The sequence below is a fragment of the Podarcis raffonei genome, chromosome 6 (assembly GCF_027172205.1).
Source record: "Podarcis raffonei isolate rPodRaf1 chromosome 6, rPodRaf1.pri, whole genome shotgun sequence".
Lineage (NCBI taxonomy): Eukaryota > Metazoa > Chordata > Lepidosauria > Squamata > Lacertidae > Podarcis > Podarcis raffonei.
In genome coordinates this window covers 58,824,880-58,846,644 of record NC_070607.1, presented here as the reverse complement: position 1 = coordinate 58,846,644, position 21,765 = coordinate 58,824,880, and the positions used below count along the sequence as shown (strand labels likewise).

Here is a 21,765-nt window from a genome sequence, read left to right as displayed (position 1 = left end):
TGAAACCTTTACACAACAGTTTGTCTTTAAGGTGCTCAAGAAACTTGTTTTTAACTAGAACAACCTAACCAGGACTACACCTATTTGGAAACCTAAAATCTGCCTGGGCTTTTTCATATTTGCAAATCTAAAAAGCCACATGAGTATAGACAAGCTTTTCAGCTGATCTCATGGAATATTGTGAACATTTCTCAGCATTTTTCCTAGGGCAAGGTACACCAACTTGTCAACAAGTGAGTCAGCATTAGCGCAGGAAAATGAAACTGGATTTGTGCCTGTCAGAAATACAGAGGTGCTCTGTTATAGTTCTTCAGTCTTTAGTCCCAATCATATAACCAGCAAATGTTTTATAGAAATCCCAATTGCTGATGAATTTAATGACAAAGCAAGAACCCCACACAAAACAGAAACAGCCTCTATCACAGCACCTGTTGCAATCTACAAAACTGAATTAGGCTGCCCTCTTGCATATATTTTTTCCAGCATCAAGCTAGGATTACAGGTACTCAAGAAGCATTGCCTCCTGCAAGTAAATACATTGCAGCAAACCTGTTTTCGCTGGCAAGATGTTCCAGCTAAGCTTGGCTCCTTGGCAAATAAACCTGTACAATATAGGAGTTTCCAAACACTCAGAGCAAAAAAGAGGGTAGTTATTTTCATTCAAAGCATGTTCGAAAAGTTGCTGAAGAGACTCTTCTTCCACCCCTCCCAAATTTTGGCTGAGAATTTGGGTAGTGGCCCTGGACTTTGAGATAAGACTAAAATGGAGGACCAGGAAACTTCCAAAGAATACTAGAGAAATGGCAGACATTTTCAGCTCCAGGGCCACACTCCCTTTTGGACAATGACAGGGGTCACTTATCAAGGGGTGGGTGTAGCCAAAGTGGGTGTGGCCAAACAAATACCACTCTATCCAGGCAAGCAAAAGGTTCAAGGACACATTCCTTGAACCTTTTGCAACACAAGATGGCAGTGCAGAGCAGAACCAGTGAGAAATGTGGCCTTGGCAGAGTCCTGAGCACTGGACAGAATGATGTGGAGGCTCACTTCTGATCCCTGGGCCTGAGGTCTGCTCACATCCCACTTCCTCACCCCACTGTCAATAGAAGAAACAGGATGTTTGTTGTTGAGAAGCAAGAAACAAGGCATTTTGCCTCTCGTTCTTCTCAAGTCATGTAGAATGCAGCAAGTGAACTGCAACTTTCTTAGCATTTTCTTAACTTCTAGAAGGCAGCTTATCCCACACTTTGGGAAGAAACACAGAAAAAGTAGCACTCGTACAGTGGTACTTTAGGCTACAAACACTGTGGGTTACAAACACTTTGGGTTACAGACTCTGCTAACCTGGAAGTAGTACCTCGGGTTAAGAGGTACTACTTCCTCTTTGCCCCAGGATGAGAACAGAAATTGTGCACTGGCGGCACGGCGGCAGGGGAAAGGCCCCATTAGCTAAAGTGGTACCCCAGGTTAAGAACCGTTTCAGGTTAAGAAAAAGACTTGCGGAATGAATTAAGTTCGTAACCAGAGGTACCACTGTATTTGTGTTCTGTTTAATATATTACTGTAACTCACAGAGGGATAAAAATGTATTGGAAGGTAAATATTCACAGCCTTACCATGACTTTTGATTTTTGGGAGAAAGAACCACCAAGACCAAAAAGAACCTGAAAAAAGAAGTAAGCCAGTTTACAGAAAAAGATGTCTTATGTTGTGATACTCTTACCATTTTACAAATGATAACTGAGACACTTACACTTTATTTGTATACCACTTTCCATATAAACATAACTTCAAAAAGTGCACCGTCCATAAAATTGAAATACTTATGTACTGTATCACTCATATCCCTCCCAAGAAGGAGCACTGTTATCACCACCACCCACTTAAGGAAAGCTAAAGATGCTTTCCACTTGCTGCATTGTGGTGTGTTCATTTACTCTGCAACCGCCTGTCTTGAACCTGCTTCAGAAACAATACAAGTTAGTAAATATTTAGTAAATGTCCCAACAGATTTAACTGCTAGAGACAGAAGGGTTGTGTTTCTGGTGCTGAAACAATTCCAGACTATGTGGTAAGGTTATATGACAGTAAGGGCAGTGGTTTATCAGAAAGAGGTACAAGAAAATTTGGGATTTGCTTCGAAGGGAAGTCTAAAAACTACCCGCATAAAATCATGTCAAAACACGTTACAGCTGCTGCTTCTACTACCTTTACATACAGCATTTAACAGCACTGATTGAGAAGCCATTTCCCAAGCATAGCTACCCTGCTTTGCTTTCAATATCTCAGTTCTTTCTCTCCAGATATTTGCATAGCTGTCAACTTTTCCCTTTTTTTAAGGGAAATTCCCTTATTCCGAATACGATTCCTCGCAAGAAAAGGGAAAAATTGACAGCTATGGATATTTGTAATCTGGAGAGAAAAGGCGGCTCAGTAGATGCCTTTCCCCCACAAGCCCTGCGGCTATCACAACATGCCTCTCGATTTCCCTTTCAGGCCAGGAAGGTGAACCGGGTGCTCTCCAGATCTTGTTGGGTTACAACTCCCATCAGCCTCAGCCAGGATAACCTGGTTGCAGCCGGATTTCAACAACATTTGGAGGCACGCAGGTTCCCATACCTGCCCTAGAATAACATGCGTTACGCCAGCCCCGTTTCCTCCTCCGCTGCCGCCCGCCTCCCGGAACTCTTCGCGCACGCTGCTTCGTTTCGAGCCGGTGTTCTTTATTCGACGGACTGGGATTCGTAGCTGCCCTGGCGACTGCCTGCTCCTGACGCCACTCAAACCCTTTGCCCCGAGACGCTGTTCGCCGCTGTCCCGAAGCGAATAAGGCGAGCGTCGAGGCCCGGAGTTCGGCGTGACTCGGAAGCCGGACCGGAGCCCTGCGAAACGAGTGGGCTGCGGTTGTGTCAGGCTGAGCCTTAAGCCGGGCCCCTTGGCTGGGTGTGCGCGAGGACCCCGGGGTCCTTGGTTCCGGAGCGGGATCGGACGGAGCGAGAAAGTGGCCAAGATGAATCTGGAACTGCTGGGTGCGTGGCTTTTTAAATGGTCGTGTCGAGACCTCCTCGGTCCTTCCCTTTGGTGGGGCGGGAGGGGGCCGGGGCGGGCGGCTGGGCTGCGCGAAGGGGCCGGAGCGCCTGGGACTTGGAAGGCAGCGAAGTGCCGGGGCACCCGACTCGGACCCGGGGCCGGAGAAGCGCTTGGGCTGGGGCGGCTCCTGGGAGAAGGTCCCCCTCCTCACGCCGCTTGCACAAAACGCGGCTTGGCAGAGTAAAACCGACTGACACCTCTTTTAAGTTCGTCATCAGCTAAAAAGTCAGGGGATGCAGCCCTGGGGGCTGGTTTAATGGCATGTAAATTCGTCGTCGCCCACCTTCGCTGCTCACCTCTTCCTCTCTTCCTCTTCCTCCTCCTCCTCCACTGGCAGAAACTGCTTCCCTGAAGTCATGGGGGTGCTTGATTTCCCATGGCAGGTTTCTTTCCTCCTGCCTGCCCTGTTGCTAACAAGCTGACAGTCCCGTTGCCATGGCAGCCATGCCAGTTTTGACCACTCGGTTTCTAGTATCTTGGGACCAAAGAAGTTTCTTCAGGCTGCAGTATTTGTTCACACAGCCGTGAGTCAGCCCCACTGAACATAGTGGCTGTTACTTCTAAGCAAGCATGTGTAGCATCGCACCATTTCTGTGTTTGTGCTGCCCAGCGTTTGGTTATGCGTCAAGGGTACACCCTAGGGATCACACATTTTTAACGTGCGAGATAAGCGTTGTCCATTCAGTGTGCTGAAACATTGTGATACCCCACATTGTCCCTGGAAGATCTGGTTCACTTTAACCCGTTTGCCATCCTGCTCAAAGGTTTCTCAGAATTTGATCAAAGCTTTTCCTAGACATATTTACAGCCCAATCCTAACCAGTCTCACTGATTTCTAAACCTGTTTTCAGTTGGTGTATTCTCAGTAGGGAAGGGGAATAATTTAGGTTCTTTAGCTTTTGATTTAAGACCTGGGAAGGACCAAACTGCGCCTGGTGCTACTGCCTGCTCCAAAGGAAAGAGGATCCACATGCAAAGTGCCCACATACACATACAAAGGATGAATTTGCAAAATTATTGTATCTTAAGCAGAAACCATTGGCATTTTGGAAAGGTATTTGCAGGGCAAATGCCTCTTGATATTTATGCAAGTGGTCCATGACACGTCCTACATGGGAAGACAAAACCAGAAAAAGCAGACTACTTGACAAAGTGGGGAATCATTGCATTAAGTGATAGTTCAGGTCTGGGAAGCCTTTTGGGCTCACCATCTCTGCCTATTGGCCATACTTATTGGGGATTATGGGAATTGTAGTTCAAAACATGCGGTGGGATCAAAGGTTCCCCACACCTGTCCTAGCTGACCAGCCCCTGAATAGGAGAAAAACAGAGAGTCAAAGTGGATGTGGCATTAAATGCATTTTTGTATTTACGAAAGTTTTGAAAATGCAAATAGCATCAGCTGGTAGGGCATGAGGGCAGCCATGGAGAGGAATTTTAACCCTTTCCCCACCTTTTATTACCCTGAGGATAATCCCGCCTCTAAAACCAGTATCTACATTGGGAAGAAATCCCCCATTTGCCTCCCACGAATGGTAAGCCCACCCTCAGTTGATGTTATTTGCATTTTAAGAATTCTGCAAAGTGCAAAGATGCATTTTAACATATGTAGTTTGACCCTCAGTCTTAGGGTGGTTTTTTTAAAAAACAAAACAATTTTATTAAATTTATTATCTTCCATTCATTTTCAACACATTTAGATGGCTCGTAATTAATGCAATAAAATAACCTATATCTTATGGTGGTTTATAATTACTGTTAACACAAGTAGCCTAAAAACAATGTGAGCACCCCAGATTAAAAGCCCCTATAAGCATGGCTTTACATATTTTTCTTCTACCTTCCTCACTTCCCATATAAGTAGGATTAGAAGCAGAGCCCTTTCTTTTTGAAGGTTATTACATCAAGGTAATACTGAGGTTATTCTTACAGAGAGTTGTGATAATTTTGTAATGCTTGGCATCTGCATGTTTACATCAAATGTCATGCACTTACATTCTGCTCTATAGTCTTATTTTATTGTTACCTAGATAGCTGATTTGCACCCACCTTGCCAAGTTAAGAATATTTTAGTTGTCTGTGCTTTGTTGCTAGAACTACCTCCAGATTTTGAACTATGGGCCCACTTAGCACTCACCACTGATTTATAACCATGGTGGGGAACCTGTGGCCCTCCTGATGTTACTGGACTATATAACTGTTCTCATCCTAGATCATTTGGTGTGCTGGCTGGAGCTGATGAGAGTTAAGGGCCGATGCCTGACATTTGGGATCAAATTTTTCATTATAAACAGCATACTTTCATTTTTAAAAAAAATTGAAGTATTGTATAACACAAAGAATGTGGTACTGTATAACTTATTTCATGCTTTATACTTCTGTTTTATTTCAGAATCATTTGGACAGAACTATCCAGAGGTAAATGTCTCCCTCACTCAAAGTTGACACATTCTATTCTAATGTTGTTTGGCTTGTGACTTGGTTTTATTATGTTTGAAGATGGGAAGCAGATGTTTGCTGAACTGCAATGTGGATACTTGGTGTATGTTAAAGTGCGTCAGGAAAACATGTCTATCTGAAAACGAGCATCCCTTCAACTTCTGATTTTTAATCTCGTGCATACTTTCCCTTCAGTGTCTAGGTGATCTCTCAAATAGCAGTGGCCTTACTTTGCCTAAGACATTTCAAAGGTGTGAAGCGTACTGGCTATATAGCTTTGAAGTGAAATTGGTTGACATTGATTTTTATACCTTTCATTGTTTTCAGGAAGCTGATGGCACACTGGACTGCATTAGTATGGCCCTTACTTGTACTTTTAACAGGTGGGGCACACTTTTAGCAGTAGGTTGTAATGATGGTCGGATTGTCATTTGGGACTTCTTGACAAGAGGCATAGCAAAAATCATAAGTGCTCATATCCACCCGGTCTGTTCTTTATGGTAAGAAATTTATCTCGATATGAGTTAAATATGATTGATTGATAGCATACTCTCAGCTTAAGTAAAAAACACAGTGTGCATGTCATGTGTTCAGTATATCATTTTCACAAGTTGAAACTTACACAGCTTGAACTCTGCATGACGTTTACACTCCAAGAGCTAAAAAAGAAAGTTGGTTTTTAAAGTCATCTCTTTGATAGTGAAAGCTGCTGCAGGGGGAAAAAATCAACGAAAGATCCAGCTACACAGATGATTCATGCCCCCCTCCCCACATGCATTCAGTATCTTTGGATCACAGCTATAGACTGAGAATCCGATTGCCTCTTAGATTCTTGCAAGGGGCTTATGCTCACCCGGTGGATCTTTTGATCTTTTCTTTGAATTGATGAGCTCCATTCTGTATCACAAACTACTTTTGAAATGCCCTTCAGTTTCAAAATCAGTTTAACTTGCAACATGGGATGCTGCTATCAAAGAAAAACAAGTCTAAATCCCTTTGAGCTCATGAAATTATCCTTTCTTTTGATCCTCGCTGCTTTGCATCCACCTGCTGGGAAAATGTGGAATATAAGCTTTAAATAAATAAATAACTTCCCTTTTCCAGCACGGATAACTTTTTGAATTTGAACTTCATCATTCTAGAAATATTTTGCTTGTTACTTTTTATTGGATACTTCAGGACCTCATTGTTGGATTTTTTAATAACATGCAGTAGGAAAAAAAACCCTCAGTGTTTTGCTGTATTGTTTCTGGGTTTTGTAGGCTTTTTAGTGCAAAAGCCATAAAGTATTTTTTATTACAAATGCTTTGTTTCAAGAAAGTTTACAATCACCATTCGGCTCTGCTATAAATGCATTGGTATCTGAGTAAATATAGCTTGAGTTGCAGTATAGAGCACTATTCACTTCAGTGTGGTTAAAATAATAGTCCCAAAAGCAGATAAACTAACTGGTCAGTTCTGTATACTGGCACCCCAGTTTAAATACATTTACTTGGATGTTCCTTTGATAGAACACTCTTTTGATTTGAAAGCATATTATGAGCCAGTAGCTCTGACCATTTTAAATAATATATGTGGGGATAGCAACAAAACAAAGGTTGCGATCTTGAACTTTCTCTTCCAGTTGGAGTCGAGATGGCCACAAATTGGTGAGTGCGTCAACTGATAATATGGTATCTCAGTGGGATGTTCTGACTGGTGATTGTGACCAGAGGTTTCGTTTCCCTTCTCCGATCCTGAAAGTCCAGTACCATCCCCGCGATCAGTAAGTAATACTAACAAAGACCTTTCCCTAGAGCAGTCTTTGAAAACTGAATGGTTTCTTGCCTACCGTATTCTAATCAAGATTATATTCCATCATTTGCCTTATTCAACCCAGTTCTTTACTGTGGGCCATATTCATCAAAATCACTTCTCTAGCGGGAGCCCGTGCAACAAGTCTGAAGCTTTGTTCCTGGAAGTCATCAATATGCTGGTGATAGTTCAATAGCAGTCTTCAGAAGTGGCCCCTCCATGCATATAGCCAACCCGTGGAGAGGGCTACCGGGATCCTGCCGTGCAGCCTGAGACCACTGACTGCTCACCTCCCACTCCCACCTCCTGACATCTGGCATTGAGGGGGTCTTTGCACAGATAGTTGTATATGCCGAGACTCTTAATCCTAGTGGGTGGCCATCTTTATGGCCCAATTCAATATGCTGCTACTTGTTTTGAAGCATGACTGCCATGTGATTGAAGAATAGTAGCCATGTAATAGATTAAATCTGCATTAATTTGCATTTGTGGAAAACCACTATGATTCTAAAGAAAAAGATGCAGACACCTCATGCAAGAAAGGGCTCTGCCAAGCTTCTGCTTTCTATCTGCAGTCTCTTGTCTGCATCCCTAAGCCTTTTGCCTGGAGGGCTTTCCCTGCCTTGATCCCATCCCCTTCATCTCTGTGTTCTCTCTTTTTTCTTGTCCTCGCTGATCTCTAGCTCTGAAGCCTCTTCTTTCAGACATACACAAAGTTCCTGCATCCTTAGAAACCTCCTTTTAGCCCACCCCTTTTTCCCCTTTTCCAAAAGAGACACCAGGTAAGAAAATAGAAAATTTGAAAATTTCTTTTTTTGTTTCTTGTTGGTTTCTATTTGTTTAGAAACAGGGTGTTGGTATGTCCAATGAAGTCTGCACCTGTCATGCTAACATTGTCTGATTCAAAACATGTTGTCCTACCAGTGGATGATGATTCTGATCTGAATGTGGTGGCTTCTTTTGACCGGCGAGGGGAATATATCTACACGGGGAATGCTAAAGGGAAGGTGAGAACTCACTGAACTAATATTTGGTGGGTAGCGGGTTCAGTTATCTGATTTGTATGACTCGCCTTAGAAGTGTTGTAAATAGAAGAAATGGGCTTCCCTTTATTGCTGTCTTGGTTCTCTCTCTCTCTCTCTCTCTCTCTCTCTCTCTCTCTCTCTCCCCCTCCCTCCCTCCCTCCCTCCCTCCCTCCCTCCCCCTCCGTCTCTGTCTCTGTTTCTCTCTCTCAGCTCAGAATATTCCAGGAATATCATGAGTCTAAGCAAAAATTATTTCAGCTTTGATGAAGCAGCTGGGTACACATTATCTAAAATAGACTATGCAGAAAAAAATTATCTTATTCAGAAATGAAAGGTTGTTAACATGTGAGGATCACAGACAACTGCACCATAGGGCCTTGACTATAGTTTGTGTATGCCACATTCAACCCATTGATGGATGTGAGAAGATTCCACACACACCCATACACACCCATTGGCACCCTTTTGTACATCATCATTGCTTGATCTACATTATTGACATTCTTCCCTAACAGTTCTAGCAGTGTATGCAGTTGCTGGCTTCTTTACATTTCTAATGAAAGCTTATATTTTTTAATAAAGAATTCAGCTTAGGCACTCTGACATATCTGCTGTGAACCGAATCAGATACTAACTCTGTGTAACTTCATAATATTTCCTATTTAAATAAACAGCCCAAATGCTTTGAAATTTCCCACCCCGCACCCATCTGTGTCCAAGAAACCTTCAGAATTTAATGTAGTGAACAATGTCGTCATGGGACTTTTTCTTTTGGACAGATCCCATTTTAGAGAATGAATTGTATGCAGTTGCTGCACAGAGATTGTCTACTCTAATTCCATACCTGCTCCATTGGATTTCACTGTCTTAAATTGATGGTGTTGCTGGTGTTGAACTTGCCACTAACCTCTCCTTTTTATTGATGAGAGAGGAAGACATGGTTCCTTGCTTAGTTGTCTCATAAATCACTGACAGGGCTGACTTTTAATAGCACACTTTGATGTCTGTGCAGACTTTTATTGCCTTTCCTTATGAACTCTAAACAAGAAGTGTATGTGGTGAAAAGGTCACAGTGAAAGTTACCTGATTTATTTTTACTTACGTTGTTAGATCTTGGTCTTAAAGACAGACACTCAGGACCTTGTTGCTTCCTTCAGAGTAACTACAGGAACCAGCAATACTACAGCTATTAAATCTATAGAGTTTGCTCGAAAAGGAAGGTGAGTTGAAGACTTTGACTCTGTTCACACTTTCATACATGGAGAGCTGCTGTTCAAATAACATTGTCCTTGGGAAGGCCTAAAGGAGGTATTTGGTTGTACCTTTGGTCTTAGTTTGTACTCGATTAACTTGCCAGTGCTTGTAGGGGTAAGAGTTTCATTACTTTTTAGTCTGGCTGGTGATTTAGTTTTAATTATTTTATAGTGATATTCCTATATTGGATGCTTTTAATTAACTCTTATTGTATATCACCTAGAGGCTTGGGTGGAAGTGTAACAAATAAATTCAACAAAGTATTAATAATAATACTAGGATCCTGGTCTATGGGTTTATCCTATTTCTTATATAACCTGCTGGAGCACAGTGGCTCAGCAATATATTTGGAATGAATGGTATAATTACAGCATTTTGTATCTCTTTCCCCTCCCTCAGTTGCTTTCTAATAAATACTGCTGATCGCATAATCAGAGTCTATGATGGTCGGGAAATCTTGACTTGTGGTAGAGATGGAGAACCAGAGCCAATGCAAAAGCTGCAGGACTTGGTGAACAGGTAGGAATTAACTGTCTTGAGTCAAGGGCATGTGCTTTTCAGTATTCAAAGGCCCTACTGCTAGTTTGTCCTCTGGTATAACTTCATTTCTCAAAGCTTGAAAAACAAGCATTCTACCCCCTAAAGACCTTGAGTGTTGTTGTTCTAAAGGAACTAGGTCCAGATTGCCTGCTTCCTGGCTCTCAGAGCCCTTTCTTCTGCAGTAAAGCAGAATCCCCTTTCTACATTGTGCAGCACTGTCCACAATTACCTTTTGAATATGGGTGGGTGGGGGTGTAATGAGTCTTCTGTAATCCAAAAAAATAGGCTGTATTTTTTTTACTTAAATTCAAAATACAATCTCTAACATAGTATCATGTAGTGTACAGAGAAGCCTGAGATTCATAGACAGGGCAGTGTTTGGATTAATTGCTGCCTTTACTACATTTATAAAACATCTTTCTGCCAGTGCACTCAAGGCAGTTAAAAGTTTTAAATCTTCATTATTGATATTATATCTTCTAGTTGTTAAACGCTTCATAAACAAGTTTTCTAGACAAGTTGGTTTAAAACATAACAATTAAATTGTAAAACCTGCAGTCAATCTTAAATTTCCAACCCAGGATGAAACCCAAATGCAAAAAGCCAACACAATAAAATGCAACACAGATCACAGGAGCTTAGAACAGCCATTGGTTAGCAGATCTAAAACCACTAAGACACACTACAGTTAAAGCCTTCAAATGCCCTGCAGAACAGAAAACTCATAGTCTGGGAAGAGGAAACTAAGATAGTCATGGCCAGTCGTCTGAGGGTGGGGGCAACGGGGTGGGCATGTGGCATTTTGGGGTGTTTTGCTATCTCACTTTTCCCTCTGATGCAGCTAGGTTGTTTGGCTGCTAATGAAAATAGAACTGGTTTTTGCTAGGCTGGTGGGGGCTCATCTCAATGCTCCCTTTGAAGCAGCCAGATGGAATGATGGGAGTCATTGACAGTTCCTTGCTTAGTTGCCAGCGAAGTCCTTCTCACAGTTTTTAAGTCACTCCTCTGCACCAGCTACTGTCCTATTATTATATTTTTCTATAAGTTCACATCAGTTCTGGTTGCTTATAAAAGTGACTGAACACAGCACCAAAGTCTGCAACAAATCAATAGCAAGGCAAGTGAAGCAACTGCAGTCTTCACATAGTTTTTCAAGCTTTCTTATTTTCTTCTAGATTTGTTTGCGTGAGACTTAAGATCAAAGAAGTTATTTTGGGGGAACGTATCCTGACTTGACCGATTTGTATAACTTGCATTGCAGAATTTACTATTTGCAGTTTCAGAGAAGCCCACTTCCAGCTGTGCATAATCATCTTTTAACAATTGCAATTCTTTTGAACCCTTGCTTCTCCCTAGTGTACACTTGAACAAGGTCCTGTTAATTGCTATTTCTGCAGGACGCCTTGGAAGAAATGCTGTTTCTCTGGCGATGGGGAGTACATTGTTGCAGGGTCAGCACGTCAGCATGCTTTGTACATCTGGGAGAAGAGCATTGGGAACTTAGTGAAAATCCTCCATGGCACAAGGGGAGAGCTGTTGCTAGATGTGGCAGTAAGTACTGCATTGTCTCCTTCTAACAGGATTCATCTTGTCACAGCAATGGGCCAGACTGTATTTTAAAAAATGTACCACTTTTCTTCCCTCTTTCTGGTATAATCTAGTGGCATCCTGTCCGACCTATCATCGCTTCTATTTCCAGTGGTGTAGTATCCATATGGGCTCAAAATCAAGTGGTAAGTAGTACTGATGCATTTTCTTCCATTTCTACACTTTAATTTCCCTGGATGACCCTTATTTCATTGGTCATTCTGGTTTTATTTTTTGCCATTATTTGCATAAGCTTTTACACTGCAGGACCAACATCTTTCTAAAAATACTCACCAGAGAGAATCAAATAATTTCAAAACTGATAAAAAAACTGTTTGTAGCCAGAGGGTTGCAAGAATGACTTTCACTGAGGAGAGAAGAAAAATGGGAAGAGATGAAAGAGATCCTGATTTCACGTTACGTAAAACAAGTAACTAGCCCTCTTGTTTAGTAGGCCTTGTGACTCTGTATCTCAAAGAAGGACTGGTCCTATGATGTCGCACATGGTTTGTGGCACTTTGGTGCATAGCTCGGGTGTGATTATATAGCTGCTGTACCAGGGCACAAGCGTAAAATGTTCTTTGGATTTGTGGCTTAGGAAAACTGGAGTGCCTTTGCACCTGATTTTAAGGAACTGGATGAAAATGTAGAATATGAAGAGCGAGAGTCTGAGTTTGACATAGAAGATGAAGATAAGAGCGAGCCAGAGCAGACAGGTAAAGAATGCATTGACTGAAATTGCCCAGTGTAAAAGTATATGGACTGTGTATAGCTGTGCATCCTTATTGTGTAGCATCAGCCCAGATTACCCCATTCCTCTGCCCCCAGAACTGGAGCTGCAAGCAATCTTCGCCTCTTGGTGCACATCATGGTACAAGATAATACTGAGGTACAAAAAGCACCTCAGTATTATTCTCTGAAACATCATCACCTGTGTGTGAATGGCAGAGTAAAAAACATAATAATCAGTGATGCCCTTTCTGGGTATGATGATATACAGTAATATAAGCCACACTTTCCCCCCAAATTCCGACCGTGAAAAGTTTAAATGTGGCTTATATTCACAACCTTACGGTATGCAGCCAGGAGCATGGGGCAAACAGCGCCAGGAGCGTCGCAAAACGGCACCTGCCCCACGCATAATCCCACATCCTCTAACCCAAAGCCGGAAAGGGAGAGAGCAATGAAGCGGAAAGGCCACTGGCAACGCAGTACGGCTCCCCCCACCCCCCAGTATGCAGCCAGGAGCAGCAAGGAAGGGAACAGCTTATATTCGGGTATTTTTTCTTTTTTTCTTTCCCCTCCTCCCCAATTTTAAAGGTGCGGCTTATATTCGGGTGTGGCTTATATTCAGGCCAATACAGTATTAGTATTTCTTGTATCTTGTCCACCTCAGGAACATTTTGTATTCAAGGTGTGAGATACAAATTTAACAGTTCTGATTTAACACAGTCTGAGCCTTTGAATCTATAGGCCACATATCAAGACCCATTTCATGGCCCGTCTAGTATAAGCGTTAGCAAACTGTTTCTAGTTTTTGCTGCTACTACTCCTTATTCTGTGTTGTTTTGGGATCCCAGGTTAGTTATTCCAGTACCCAAACTACCCACTAGGTAACTTTCATTTAGTTTTGTTTCCAGAGAATGCCTTTGCATCTATGCTCCCTTTCCAGTGGTGCTGATGTGTCTTCCGTTACTGATTCTTATATTGTCTTCAGTCCTTACTTCCTATACTCGTGGGTTCTTGCAGTCCAAGGTTCTTGTCTTCTGTTCTTCCCTAGTTATCTGTTGCGTTTTTCAGCCAAGCAAGAATCCTTGTTCCGATTCTTTACTTCCAGACTTTTAGTAGCCATCTGTTTGATGTCTTCAGAGAGTTGTTATCCTACTGATCAAGGTTCTGTGGGCATTTAAAACTACCACTGGTGCTTAATGGCTTGTTCACTGACAGCTGATTTAGCTGCAATCTGGTCTGACACAAACCGCAGTCCTGCAGAATTTAAGCAGGTACTTCCTGCAGAATTTAAGCAGGAAAAAGGGGACATGATTACTGAAGTCGGTGCAAAGGCTCACATTCCACTTATTTTCACCTTTACAAGATTTATGTTTTAACAATGTACCTAGGCAAACAAGCTTCAGTAATGAAATGTCATAGTTGTTGCTAGGGAAACAAGGTTGAATGTAAGGCAATAAAAGCACAGATTTGTGGTGGTGCCAAACAAGGTAAGTATACAGCAGGATTTTTTTAAAAAAGTCTGGAGAAGAAAAGAGGCTCACTTCTCATTGCCATTTTTTTCCATTGCTAATTATTTTGTAAGAAGTTAGGCATCAGAACAGCATGAGTTTAATTTTGTGACATAGTGCTTATTTAGGCATTAGATGAAGCTTGGCAATGAGACCTCTCTGTTGCTGCCAACTTGTGATTTAGAATTTCTTTGGTTATCAGGTGCTGATGCTGCGGAGGATGAGGAAGTGGACGTCACCAGTGTAGATCCCATTGCTGCTTTTTGTAGCAGGTGAATGTGGCGGCGGCGAGGGTGTTGAAAGACTGCACACAATAAATATTTGCTGATCACTAAAAAGATATGTTCGTTAGGACTGTCAACTAATTAAAGAAATCTTAGTTAGTTACGGGTTTTAATAGATGAACAGTGCAGTTCTGTGCAGGCTTACTCTGAAGAAAGTCACCCTGTGTTCAGTAAGACTCTCCCTGGCTAGGCCAGTTAGGATTGCAGAGTAAATATGCGTATCTTTTCATATGAGCAAGGCAGAGCCTCCCTATGAACCTGTTTAGGTTCCCCAGGCCTTCCCATTGGGCTGCTGTGTGGTTTGGCTCAAATTATGGCCGCCTGACCATCACCTGATGTCGCTCGACAGTTAAACTTGGTTCTTTCTTTACAGCTTCTAGTAGAGTTCAGTGTTTCTTGAATTTGGCTCTTTTTTCTGTCATCCTGCAGCGACAGAAAAAGATGCCAAATTCAAAAAGGGCTCAATTGCATATGGAAAGGAAGAGTTGCTTAGAAGTGCTCCCAGTTCTTCCTTTACAACTCAGCTTGAATTCAAACCAGGCTGCAAAGGAAGAACGGGAGGACATTTCAGATTCTACCTTTGAAGTTGAATCACCTGACCTCCATATGATTTACAGGTGAGCAGCCCCACTCACCAGTCAAAATGACCTGCAGGAGAAGTTCTGGATCTAGTGCGGCCAATGGCCAGGGATAATGGGGGTCATAGTTAGCAAAATCTGAAGGGCCATGGGTTAGCCATTCCTGCTGTAGAGTGTGTCTGAATGGCTAATTTTGGAGGTCAGTGTAGCTCTTGTTCTGGATAAGAACACAAGAACAAAATTGTGCTTGTGTGTGTTTTTTCAATCCTGTAGCATGAGTTCTGTGTGTTTAATGGGAAAAAATACAATTTCCTTGGCAGTGATGAAGAATTGGAAGACTCCAAAGCTTTGTTGTACTTGCCTATTGCTCCTGAAGTGGAAGACCCGGAGGAAAACCCTTATGGTCCTCCACCAGATGCAGTGCAGACCGCCTTACCTGATGAAGGAATAGGCTCTGAGAAGAAGAGGCAGTCTTTGTCTGATGGACCTCAGCCACCAAAGAAGAAACCTAAAACAACCAACATAGAACTGCAGGGAGTACCCAATGATGGTGAGGGAGAATTGCTATCATTGCTGCTGTCCAATATCTTCATAACTTCAGATTATATTAGAACTTAGCGAAAATGGCTGTGAGTGGTAAATAAGTTCCTTTCTCAGCTTGTGCCATTACAATTGACAGGGCACTTAAACTGCTAGATAAGCTAGGGTTGCCATATTTCAAAAAGTGAAGTGGACACAAAAAATGTTGAGTTTTTTTAGAGTTTTGCCCTAAGTTGTTGAGCTTTACAAAATCTTGAAAAAGAATGAAGTTGTTGAACTATTTTTAAGGGAATTCAGCAAAATCTAGACTTCCAACATGGGTTTGCCATGCGTCCAGATCTTCCTGGACATTTCCGCAATTTCCACCTGGACACTGCTTCCAACAGCCACTATATCCAGGAAAATCCAGGTGTATGGCAATCCTAATTTAAGCAAGTAAGATCCCTATGTTTCTTGTCCTCTTATATCTCATTATCTTACTCACTTGGGGCTAACAGTACTAAATCTTTCCTCACGTGCTTAGATTTTTTTGTCTGGCTACACTCCTCAGTGGGGAGGCATTCCTCCTATCTGTGACCACTGAATGGAAATTATGGTCAATTAGCTGAAGTACTTGTTTAGTAACCTGTGGTGTTATACATTTCCTCTAAAGCACCTGGACCAGGTGCTGTCTTGACCTGAGTAGACCAGTTTATTCTTCGGTTCTATACAACAAACTGCTGGCAAACTCAACTCAATTCTAACTTCTGGCTCATCCTACTGTCCTAAAATGATTCAGAACCGCTGCTCTCCCTTTCTTATTTCTAAAAAAAGAGGAAAATGCCATAAGTCCCCTTTCTTGTGGTATGGCATGAGCCTTCAGAGATCTGCAAAGTACACAGGGCAAGTAAATGCACTGTAAACTGAAAAGATGTACTTCCTGTTCCAAACCTGCCTCTTCCTTCGCAGAAGTCCATCCGCTTCTGGGTGTGAAAGGAGATGGTAAATCCAAGAAGAAGCAAGCAGGCAGGCCTAAAGGATCAAAAGGTAAAGAGAAAGATTCTCCATTTAAACCGAAACTCTACAAAGGGGACAGAGGTTCTTTACCTCTGGAAGGAGCAGCGAAGGGTAAAGTGCAGGCGGAGCTGGGACAGCCTTTGCCAGGTAAGGACCCAGCGTGAGCGTCTGCTTGCTTGGTGACCTTGCTTCGTACAGACATGGCATAGCCTTAGCACTTTAGCTCCCCAAACGGCATTTGCTTGCTAAGTGTTTTAGCTGCTCTGCTTTCAAGGACAGACAAAATTTTGCTTCCTGGAACAGGATGGTTGCCCTTGTGTCCGCAAATAACAATAGGCACCCACAACTTGTAGGCACAGCAAGTAAATAATGCGAAGGCTGAGAAAATTAAGACGTGTCATACAGAAATGGCATCAAGCCATTAACTTGCGGGTTCTCCTCCTTGGAGTGCACATCATTGGCGCCACACAACCCAAATTTGCTAGTCGTGAAGGCTGTTTTGGAGTCCAAAGCAGAGATAAAAAATGATGGGGAGCATGCAGAGCTAAAATATTGTTGCATGACACTCTTGTGAAATATCTGATGCTGCAAAAAAAAAAAAAAGAGAAAAGATTAAAGGGGAAAAGGGAATAGCTATCCCACAGTAGCATTTCTGGTGACTGTGGTTGAGTTTCACTGCCTATGAAAATTTAGTGACGTGTCCATATTATGGATCCATGCTCTGGACAGTTGCTTGCTCGTTGGAAGGTTGCTACCAAGAGTTTTAAAACTGGCTCTATGTATTTTATCTAAGCAAGTTCAATAATACTGGCAGTAAGTTGAATGCGAGAGTTCTACATACCGTTACTTCAGTGCTATGCAGGTGGTCAATGCCCATATTTTACTCCTCTAATTGTGTGTAAATTTGGGAAAGCTGCTTTCTGCCCAGTTTGACAAAGTTCAAGGAGGCAGGAGAAAGTGGGTTTTGCAAGGAACAGGAAGTGACTTTTGATCATATCTTATATAAAAATTGTTACACGTAATAGGGATTCAGATGTGATATGTATGTGCAAAATTTTGTATGTCCTTGAAGTTCAGCAGCTATTGCTGTGATTTTTTTTTATAATCTCCAGAACAGCTATTTTTTTAACCCTTTCTTTCCCTCACTGCTGGTCCTGTGTTACCCAGCTTGCTCATTGTCCTTCCTGCTCTGCTCCTGTTAAGTTGCTTTTGTAGTATTAATAAATTCATTGAGTTATTGCTTACAAGTGATGCAATGAACGAAATGTGGCAGCTTTCCAAAGCAGAAATCTGTTTGCTTTGTTGTTTTCCTGCTAACTTATGTTTGTTCTGTAGCTTCTCAACAAAACTGTTTTAGTAAGTACTCAGTGGGACAACTTCTTGTAAGACATCCCCTCCCTGCCAAAAGGTACCCTTGAAGTTTTGCAGAAATGAGATTGAGATCAAATGGCACCATGCTACACATTTTCTGAAATCTTAAACTATAGTAGGAGAGCCACCATGTTAAAAAGTATGGGTATCTGACTAAATCATACTTGAAACAGGCCCATCAAAATGAATGGGCAAGTTAACATTTGCCAGCTTAAGTCCATAGATTTCCATGAGTCTTCTCTGAAGAAGTCAGATACCATCCATTCATTGTTCATGTTTTTGACAATGCAAACATATTACTTGGACAGAGCAGAGTTAGCGGCCAAATCCTTAAAAAAACACACACACACAATTTTCTAGATATGTTTAGAAGTTTGCAACTATGAAGTCTTTGTGACTTTATTTGGGGAGTGTTACAGAACCATTCAAGCTGATGCAGGAATAGATGCCTGCCTATGAGAGGAGGCAAGAAACCAAGTTAACAGGATGCCTGTGCCAGAAGAACAGTATTTCATCTTTCCTCCTGGTGTGGGCTTACAGTCAAATTGGTGCTTTGGGCTATCCTCTGTTAGACTCAGATACAACTCCTGTATTCAGAAATGTTGACCCACTCAAGGCATGAACTGTAGAGCAGGTGCTCTGCTTTTCACAGTCAAGCTCTGGCCTGTTTTTTTTTTTTTGTTAATTAAAAATGCTTAGGAAAATGCTTGTCTTTTCTTCAACAACCTTCTGGGGGAAAATAGGAAGCTACCTTACAGTGCATCAAACCCTTAGTCCTAGCTCAGCATTGTACTTGCTGACTGGCAGTGGCTGTCCAGGATATTAAGCAGAAGTCCTTTGCTGCCCAACCATGGATTAAACCCGTGGCTTTTTGCAAGGAAAGCATGTGATCTACCACTGAGTGGTGGTTTTTCACCTATGCAACATGCTTTTCCTTAAGTATAATATTTTGAAGCAGGGGTAGCAAACTGGCAGCCCACAGGCCTCTGAAATATCTCTCTCTGGCTTCCAATAAGCTGTACCAGATTTGAATGAAGGAATGTTTTTCTTTTAAAAAAAGGTTGAAGAAAATACTATTTTAAAAACTGTAAGGGAGAAAGAGATCCCTTATTTTAATACTACATGATCCAAACATAGTGCTTACTGCTAGGTGGCTGCTTTATTATAGAGTTGTGGCATCCCTACATGGGGTTGAGTTTTGTGGCAAAAATATGCTTCCTCCTTTGGACCATTGCTGGGAGAGTGGCAGTCATTTGTTTCATTTGCTGGTGTTCAGTCAAGACAGTCAGACATAAAAATCTTGATACTGAATGCCTTATCCGCTGACACGCACCTTATTATTAAGTAAAATGTGGCAGAAAAAGTTCCTTATGGAACTTTCCTGCTTTAGGATTTAAAAGGTTTTATTTAAGTTCAGTCTGTTGGTTTGTGTGGGAAGCCTTGCAGTCAAGCCACTAGGCATATCAGACATTAGTGTTTGAGGTTCCATTTTGAATTCCAGGCTCCATCTTGGAGGAGACACAAAATGCCTCCTCGTGGCTTATCCCAAACCTAATGATTTTAATCACTCAGAAGTGCCATCTACTCCCAGGGGGGATTGAGCTGTTAGGCACCTCCCTGACTTACTGCTCTATTCCTATTGAGGTTCAAAGCCTTCTTAGACTCAAGTGCCATGCAACATATTTATATACAACTATCTTGATTCAGGAAAAGATATAACTGTAAACATGGCTTTATTCTTGGTATTTACTTGTAAGTAACCATATCAAGACTCCATTGTTCAAAAGCACATTTCAACTTGTGCTTTTTAGTCTCTGGAAAATTTCAGCTCAGAAAAGGACAGAACACTGTGCTGCTTCCTTGCCTTGCACAGAGCACGGATAATAAATTGATACCGAGCTGTAATCATCGCACAGCTCCTGCCTCAACTGCCTGCCTGCTGTCCACATCCTCAATAATCCCTTCCCTTTTCCCATGCAGAGTTCACAGACAGCAAGTGTGCTTACTAGCTACAACACAAGTCTGTACAACTTCCTTATTCCCTATATTTAAACCAGGTAAGCTTGCAGAAATCCCAGTGGCAGGGAATTACTGAGTTTCTCAAAGATCTTACCCAGTTCTGACATCCCTTTTTTAAAAACCTTTTTAAAGACTTCTAATCAAAAGCAGAAAAATGAAGCATCATAACATGTTGGACAAAAGCTTCCCCTTTAACCTCTCTGCGTCATTTGGGAGTGGTCTTGTACAATCCAGCTTCTGGTGCTGCAGGTATCTGTGAGAGTCCTTTTAAAAATGTTGTTTTTTAGTATTCAAAAATATTTGATTTTTGGTTTGGTGTTTCTTTTAGCAGGTGGTGGTATTTCAGAGCTATTATGAAGACTTCCCAACCTTCCTCACCTTTCCTTATTCAGTCAGATAATGGACTGACTTTAAGCTACTATGGTCAGGACAAGTGACCTGGCTACCTATGGATACAGGGGACAGTAAAAAAAGAAGAAAATGCAAATTATGGAAGAGGAAAATGCTTTCCCCCAATCCTCTCTTCCTGCTAACAGTGAACAAACTGTTGACTCTCAGGAAAGAAGATTTGTAGAGAACCTGATGGAAAGGAACTGCTTTTTGCTGGTTAGTCTGCATTTGCTCCCCAAAGTACAATGAAGTCTGTCACAGGATGAGAAGACCTGCTTGCCTCCAAGTTTAAGGTCTTTTAGTTTCTGTTGCATCATTCAATTCTCAAGAGGATGATTGTCGTGTCTCCATGAAGACCCATCATGCTGCTGTGGATCCCAGCACGTTCCTATTGCAGTGTTGCTAGTTAAGCAAACTACTCTTTGCACCATTATTTCATCTGCATTATTCACACTGGTTTGCATTGACTTGGTAGACATGATTTTTAGGTACCCTTTATACAGCAAGACAACTTAACCTTACAAGTTGCCTGCTTTTGCAGGTTTGGAACAGACATTTGGAATCCAAATGACTCCAAAGAGCTTTATAACTGATTGGATACTGATTGCAAGAACCAGGGAGGGCACAGTGGACGTATATCTAGAAAGAAAGAAGAGGGTTGGGATGATGTCAGGCCAAAGCATGAGTGGCACACGTCTCAGCATGTTTCCATGCTGGACTTCCACAGCTCAAGAGACGCTCGTTTTCTCTCCACTCGAGGATGTGCCAGGCAAATGAGCATCTCCCTGGGAATGTTTAGATGAATCTGCACACAAAACATGGGAATATACTGCTTAAGTCATTTATGTTTCTGCTTTGTGTGCTATCCTAAGCCATCCAGAGATTTCCGTTTTTGGCTGGGCCTGCATTAGAAAAGGTTGCATCCTTCATTTTCATTTCTTGCCATTGTAGTTGTTTATCCAAAGTCTTATCAGTCTCCTAAATCAGGAGATTTATTCCCCCCCCCCCGCCTCCCCAATCTCCAGAATATACATGAGCATCTTGCAGGAGGTTCAATTGGCCCATGGGATGAATTGGGAAATGCAGAGATAAAACGTGCAAACTAACTTCAAAATATTGATTTGAAGTCCCATATATTTTACTGTATGATATAATTTATGCCATCCCCAACCACCAGGTGTTCTGTGCAGCCTTCCGCTGTATAATCCTACTACTTTCAACCTGCCAATCCATCCAAAGATGGGAAGGCTGCTTGGGTAGCAATCACTGCTCTGCATAATATGGTGTCCTGGACTCCAACCAGCTTTTGCAGGTTTCTCTTCTTCAGTGTCCATCACTTAGTTTTCTTTCAGGCTTGCTTTAATTATTTTGATATTCCTGTAGCTTGTACAAAACCTGCCAGATAGTGTGATTGGTTGCTAGTTATTCATAAAGTACTGCTGTGATGGTAGCATTTGTGTTTGTAAATAAAGAAGTATGTTTTATTAAACCACATGAATCATGTTTTTCCCTTCTCTCTGCACCCCACTCCACCCACTTTGTGTGTGTGGAGAGCAGGTCTTTTAGGAACTTTCATGACCCAAATTTTATTTCAGCTAGTAATAAATTTATCACCTGC

The 21,765-nt window shown here is 42.0% G+C and overlaps 1 protein-coding gene across 5 annotated transcripts; it reads left to right on the top strand.

Annotated features, from left to right (window-relative positions):
• The first annotated feature begins 2,742 nt into the window (after window positions 1-2,742).
• On the top strand, window positions 2,743-21,636 carry RBBP5 (RB binding protein 5, histone lysine methyltransferase complex subunit). Of its 5 annotated transcripts, none has more exons than XM_053393286.1 (14): window positions 2,743-3,029; window positions 5,483-5,508; window positions 5,857-6,029; window positions 7,154-7,294; window positions 8,168-8,330; window positions 9,459-9,568; window positions 10,002-10,121; window positions 11,540-11,693; window positions 11,804-11,875; window positions 12,328-12,445; window positions 14,172-14,241; window positions 15,152-15,381; window positions 16,320-16,514; window positions 20,089-21,636. In XM_053393286.1, the coding sequence occupies exons 1-14, from the start codon at window positions 3,011-3,013 to the stop codon at window positions 20,112-20,114; spliced, it is 1,617 nt and encodes a 538-aa protein (XP_053249261.1). In that variant the 5' UTR covers window positions 2,743-3,010; the 3' UTR covers window positions 20,115-21,636. The 5 variants fall into 5 exon arrangements, with proteins under 5 accessions (XP_053249261.1, XP_053249260.1, XP_053249263.1 ...); XM_053393285.1 differs by having other exon boundaries at window positions 20,086-21,636; XM_053393288.1 differs by lacking the exon at window positions 20,089-21,636 and adding an exon at window positions 19,719-20,075 and having other exon boundaries at window positions 2,745-3,029; window positions 16,320-16,397.
• Window positions 21,637-21,765: the final 129 nt, after the last annotated feature.

Coding starts and splice junctions, on each gene's coding strand:
- RBBP5 (XM_053393285.1), top strand. Junction 6,030..7,153: donor CACCCGGTCTGTTCTTTATG/GTAAGAAATTTA, acceptor TTTCTCTTCCAG/TTGGAGTCGAGATGGCCACA. Junction 8,331..9,458: donor CGGGGAATGCTAAAGGGAAG/GTGAGAACTCAC, acceptor TTACGTTGTTAG/ATCTTGGTCTTAAAGACAGA.